The sequence below is a fragment of the Chanodichthys erythropterus genome, chromosome 8 (assembly GCF_024489055.1).
Source record: "Chanodichthys erythropterus isolate Z2021 chromosome 8, ASM2448905v1, whole genome shotgun sequence".
NCBI classification, from domain to species: Eukaryota; Metazoa; Chordata; class Actinopteri; order Cypriniformes; family Xenocyprididae; genus Chanodichthys; species Chanodichthys erythropterus.
Genome location: NC_090228.1, coordinates 12,473,528 through 12,477,698, shown reverse-complemented (window position 1 = coordinate 12,477,698; position 4,171 = coordinate 12,473,528). Strand labels below are relative to the sequence as shown.

Genomic DNA, 4,171 nt, shown 5'->3' with positions numbered 1-4,171 from the left:
TTTTCTATTTTATTTTTTTTTTTAATTTTCTATATATGCACTACCGTTCAAAAGTTAGGGATCGGTAAGATTTTTAATGTTTTAAAAGAAGTTTCTTCTGCTCACCAAGGCTGCATTTATGTAATTAAAAATAAAATAAAAACCGTAATATTGTGAAATATTATTACAATTTAAAATCATTGTTTTCTATTTGAATATATTTTAAAAAAGTAATTTATTCCTGTGATCAAAGCTGAATTTTCAGCATCATTACTCCAGTCTTCAGTGTCACATGATCCTTCAGAAATCATTCTAATATGCTGATCTGCTGCTCAAGAAACATTTAATGTGTACAATTGTACAACATATTTGTATTGTAAATATTTTTTTTCAGGATTATTTGATGAATAGAAAGTTCAAAAGAACAGTGTTTATCTGAAATATAATCTTTTGTAACATTATAAATGTATTTACTATCACTTTTGATCGATTTAAAGGATCCTTGCTGAAAAAAAATATTAATTTCTTTAATTTCTTTTCAAAAAAATTAAAAATAAAATTCTTACTGACCCCAAACTTTGGAACAGTAGTGTTAATAATGTTACAAAAGCTTTGTATTTCAGATAAATGCTGTTCTTTTGAACTTTCTGTTTAAGGAATCCTGAAAAAAAAAAAATATTGTTACTGTTTTCAACATTGAAAAATAATCATAAATGTTTCTTGAGCAGCAAATCAGCATATTAGAATGATTTCTGAAGGATCATGTGACACTGAAGACTGCAGTAATGATGCTGAAAATTCAGCTTTGATCACAGGAATAAATTACTTTGTGAAATATGTTCAAATAGAAAACAGTTAAATTGTAATTGTAAATAATATTTACAACATTTAAATTGTAATAATATTTCACAATATTACTGTTATTACTGTATTTTTAATTAAATAAATGTAGCCTTGGTGAGCAGACGAAACTTAAAATCATAAAAAATCTATATAATGTAATTTTTATTTTATTTTCTATTTGTTTTATATTTTGTCATTTATTTTTTTTTCATTTTATGTAGTTTTTAATGCATGTAATTTAATGCATGTTATTGTACATAACAGATTTGACTCTTTATCTTTCTCCAGTCTCACACAGATAAGTTGAATACCCAGGTTGCATTGCACCAACTTTACCAGTATGCCAGCAAGTACTATGACGGGGTAGGTGTTATTACACATTAGAGTATGACTAGGGCTGGGACAATAAATCGATTCTGCTCGATTCTGAGATTTTCCGAATGTACCGCAATTCTCTCTTGAATTGATTCTGAGCTTAGTTTTTAACAGCAGATGGCGCTCTAGGCTAGTGTGTAACTGCATGCTCAAATGCACGTGAAGAAGAGCGCTCGTGTCTATGTACTTGCACCTCAGAATGCTTTTATGATGCGAAATTAATGTAAACAGCTCACTGCGAACACCCTTGTAATTCGCTTCAACCTTTTAGAATTTTAAAGATCTATAAAATAAAAGATTATTTTATAGAAGGTTCAAGTGGTGTGTATTGAGTTCAATTACAGCTGTTTCTAAAGCACACAGTGCCATCTGCTGTTATAAACTAAGCTCAGGATTCGGAAAATCTCAGAATTGATCCAGAATCATTTCTCGATTCGCGATTCAACGATTTATTTTCACAGCCCTAAAGCCGATAGTTATTTCCATACCGACTCACATACTCTGCTACACATATTTCTTGCTTGAGATCAGTGAGTAAAACAACACAAATGCCGTCCATAGATTATCTCGTCGCTGGAGGACGACCCTGCCGCCCAGAGCAAACAGCTGACCCTCAGACTGCAGCAGATCGCCGCTGCATTGGAGAATAAAGTGACCGACCTTTAGTGTCGGGGAGCCCAGACTTAAGAAAGGAGATGGAAGTGCCACTAAATCCAAGACGCAGCTCAATTTAATGGGCTCAAAAATAAGAACAGCCCTTCTGGAGGACTCTGGTTGAGGGAGCCTCTGCTCTGTCGAGTGAAAGATAAAGTGAGGTGGAACACAGACTAATTGCGAACCCTTCTTTTCCACATGGCTTTCAGCTTTGTTCTTGATTCAGTGGGACCAAATAAACTCTGACCTGAGGGGAACATCACAAACGTCGCTGAGAATGAAAACTCACTATGGTACTTCTCATATCAGCACCTGCACAAAGAAAGCCCAACAATTTTTTTTTTTTTTTTTTTTCTGCTATGCCAATAATCAGATGTTCAGTATATTCTTCCTGTGTAGATGAAATAAAATAGTATTATATGTAAATATATTTTTACACTTAAAGCTACGAGAGAGAGGCTTTAGACAAAACAGAGTGATTATTGTTTTCATGTGTATTTTAAGTGCCACTTTCATTCCTGTGCAGTGATGATGATGTCACATCCTGTGGGTTCTTTAACGCCATTGGCTCACGGTTCAGTTTGTGGTAGCACTATCGGTTTGTATTGATGTTTGTGATGCTGATGTCCGAGCCAGTGCTGCTTTTGTCCCTCCCAAGTATTTTTATTGTATTTTACCGGTGATTGCGGACAATAACGTCATTGAGTCGGTTTCTAATTTAGCCCCAGTGCAAAAGAACAGAGGCCATTATTGCAGAGTGACTGTCCATGTTTCAAAAACACAAGCAAACGCATTTGATCCGTGACATGCAGTCACTCAGAACAAAGGCCAAGGACGCTTTAATCTCCCTTTGCTTTGCAGTTGCATTTTTATGTTTTGTACCATCTTTGCTTTTATATATGTGCACTTCGACACATGGCTTGCCTTATTTTATGACACAATTATGATTTTTGTATTTTAAATCAACAATATAAGGAAGTTCGCATTGCTGGTTGCCTTTCTTAAAAAGAAGTGTAACAAACCAGAATTTTCTTTGAATGTGATAATGAAATGCAAATGAACTTTTTCAGCGTTTGCCTTATCAGCAATAGTTTGAAATGAGTGACTCATATGCCAATTAAATCATGATATCATAAAATGAATTTAATTTAGTTTATTGGTACTGTTTTTTTTATTTTGAAAAAAAAAAATTATATTTTTTATTTAGAGCTTACCAAAGTTTAAATAAATTTTTTCGCAGCTGTCCGCAACCATCTAAAGCTTCTGTTGTTTTATATGTATCAAATTATCTAGTTTAAAGTGTGATTTAATTGATAAAAATATATATAATGGTAAGGCAGCTGATGGTAAGTCTATCTTAAGAATTTGTTATGGTCATTTGTAAATGGTACGGTTTTCCTACCTGTTTGTTCTGACTCAAAAGTGTCAAACACTGCACACTCTAATTACAAAAGAATAATGTTTATTCATGAACTGTACTAGTGCAAGTGACTCATGTTGCTTTTGGTAGGCGGTGACAAAGCCAATCAGAGGCTGGCACCGCCCATTCAGAGCATGATGGACACAGCAGGAAATGCCTTTGAACTGTAAATATAGCCAGACTGCCAAGATTTCATATTCTTTTTCTTCTTTTTCTCGCTCCTCCTGCCAGTTCTCCTGTGTTGTCTAGCTATGACCGTGTCAATGGCTTATTGTAAAGCTTCTTGTTTGCCTTTCTTTACCAGGTAGTGCCTTACAAATATGAGTAATAATGATCAGTTCTGTGGTGATTGTGTCTGCATTAAAAATTGCAATAGGGACCTTAGTTACGTTTCTGTGTTTTTGTACAATTCGCTGCTGCTTTAAATGTATATGTTGGTCTGTTAAATGATGTTATACGCTAATGCTTTCTAATATAGCCCTGGTTTGAAATCTGAAACTCCTCCAGCACCAAACCGAGATACTTGAAAGCATCCCGGTGAGGATCCTGCTACTCAGGATTGCATTATAGAGCCTTTAAAGATGGCATGAGGTAAGACAGTGAGTTGTTTTCTTAATTTGTTTTAATGGTCAGTCAATTTAAAGGTGCCCAAGAATGCTTTTTCACAAGATGTAATATAAGTCTAAGGTGTCTCCTGAATGTGTCTCTGAAGTTTCAGCTCAAAATACCCCATAGATTTTTTTTTTTATTAATTTTTTTAACTGCCTATTTTGGTGCATCATTAACTATACACTGATTTTGGCAGTGCGCCGCCCCTTTAATTCGCCTGCTCCCTGCCACACAAGCTCTCGACTATAATACAGTGCGTTTACAAAGTTCACACAGCTAATATAACCCTCA

At 34.5% G+C, this 4,171-nt stretch overlaps 1 protein-coding gene across 2 annotated transcripts in view; it reads left to right on the top strand.

Moving 5' to 3' along the window:
- Nucleotides 1-3,684, top strand: part of plxnb2a.1 (plexin b2a, tandem duplicate 1) — a 118,506-nt gene extending 114,822 nt beyond the window's left edge. For both annotated transcript variants that reach the window (XM_067391847.1, XM_067391848.1), the window contains 2 exons: nt 1,111-1,185; nt 1,759-3,684. In XM_067391847.1, the coding sequence (XP_067247948.1) occupies nt 1,111-1,185; nt 1,759-1,863 (180 nt within the window). In that variant the 3' untranslated portion in view covers nt 1,864-3,684. The remainder of the gene's footprint in view (nt 1-1,110; nt 1,186-1,758) is intronic.
- Nucleotides 3,685-4,171: the final 487 nt, after the last annotated feature.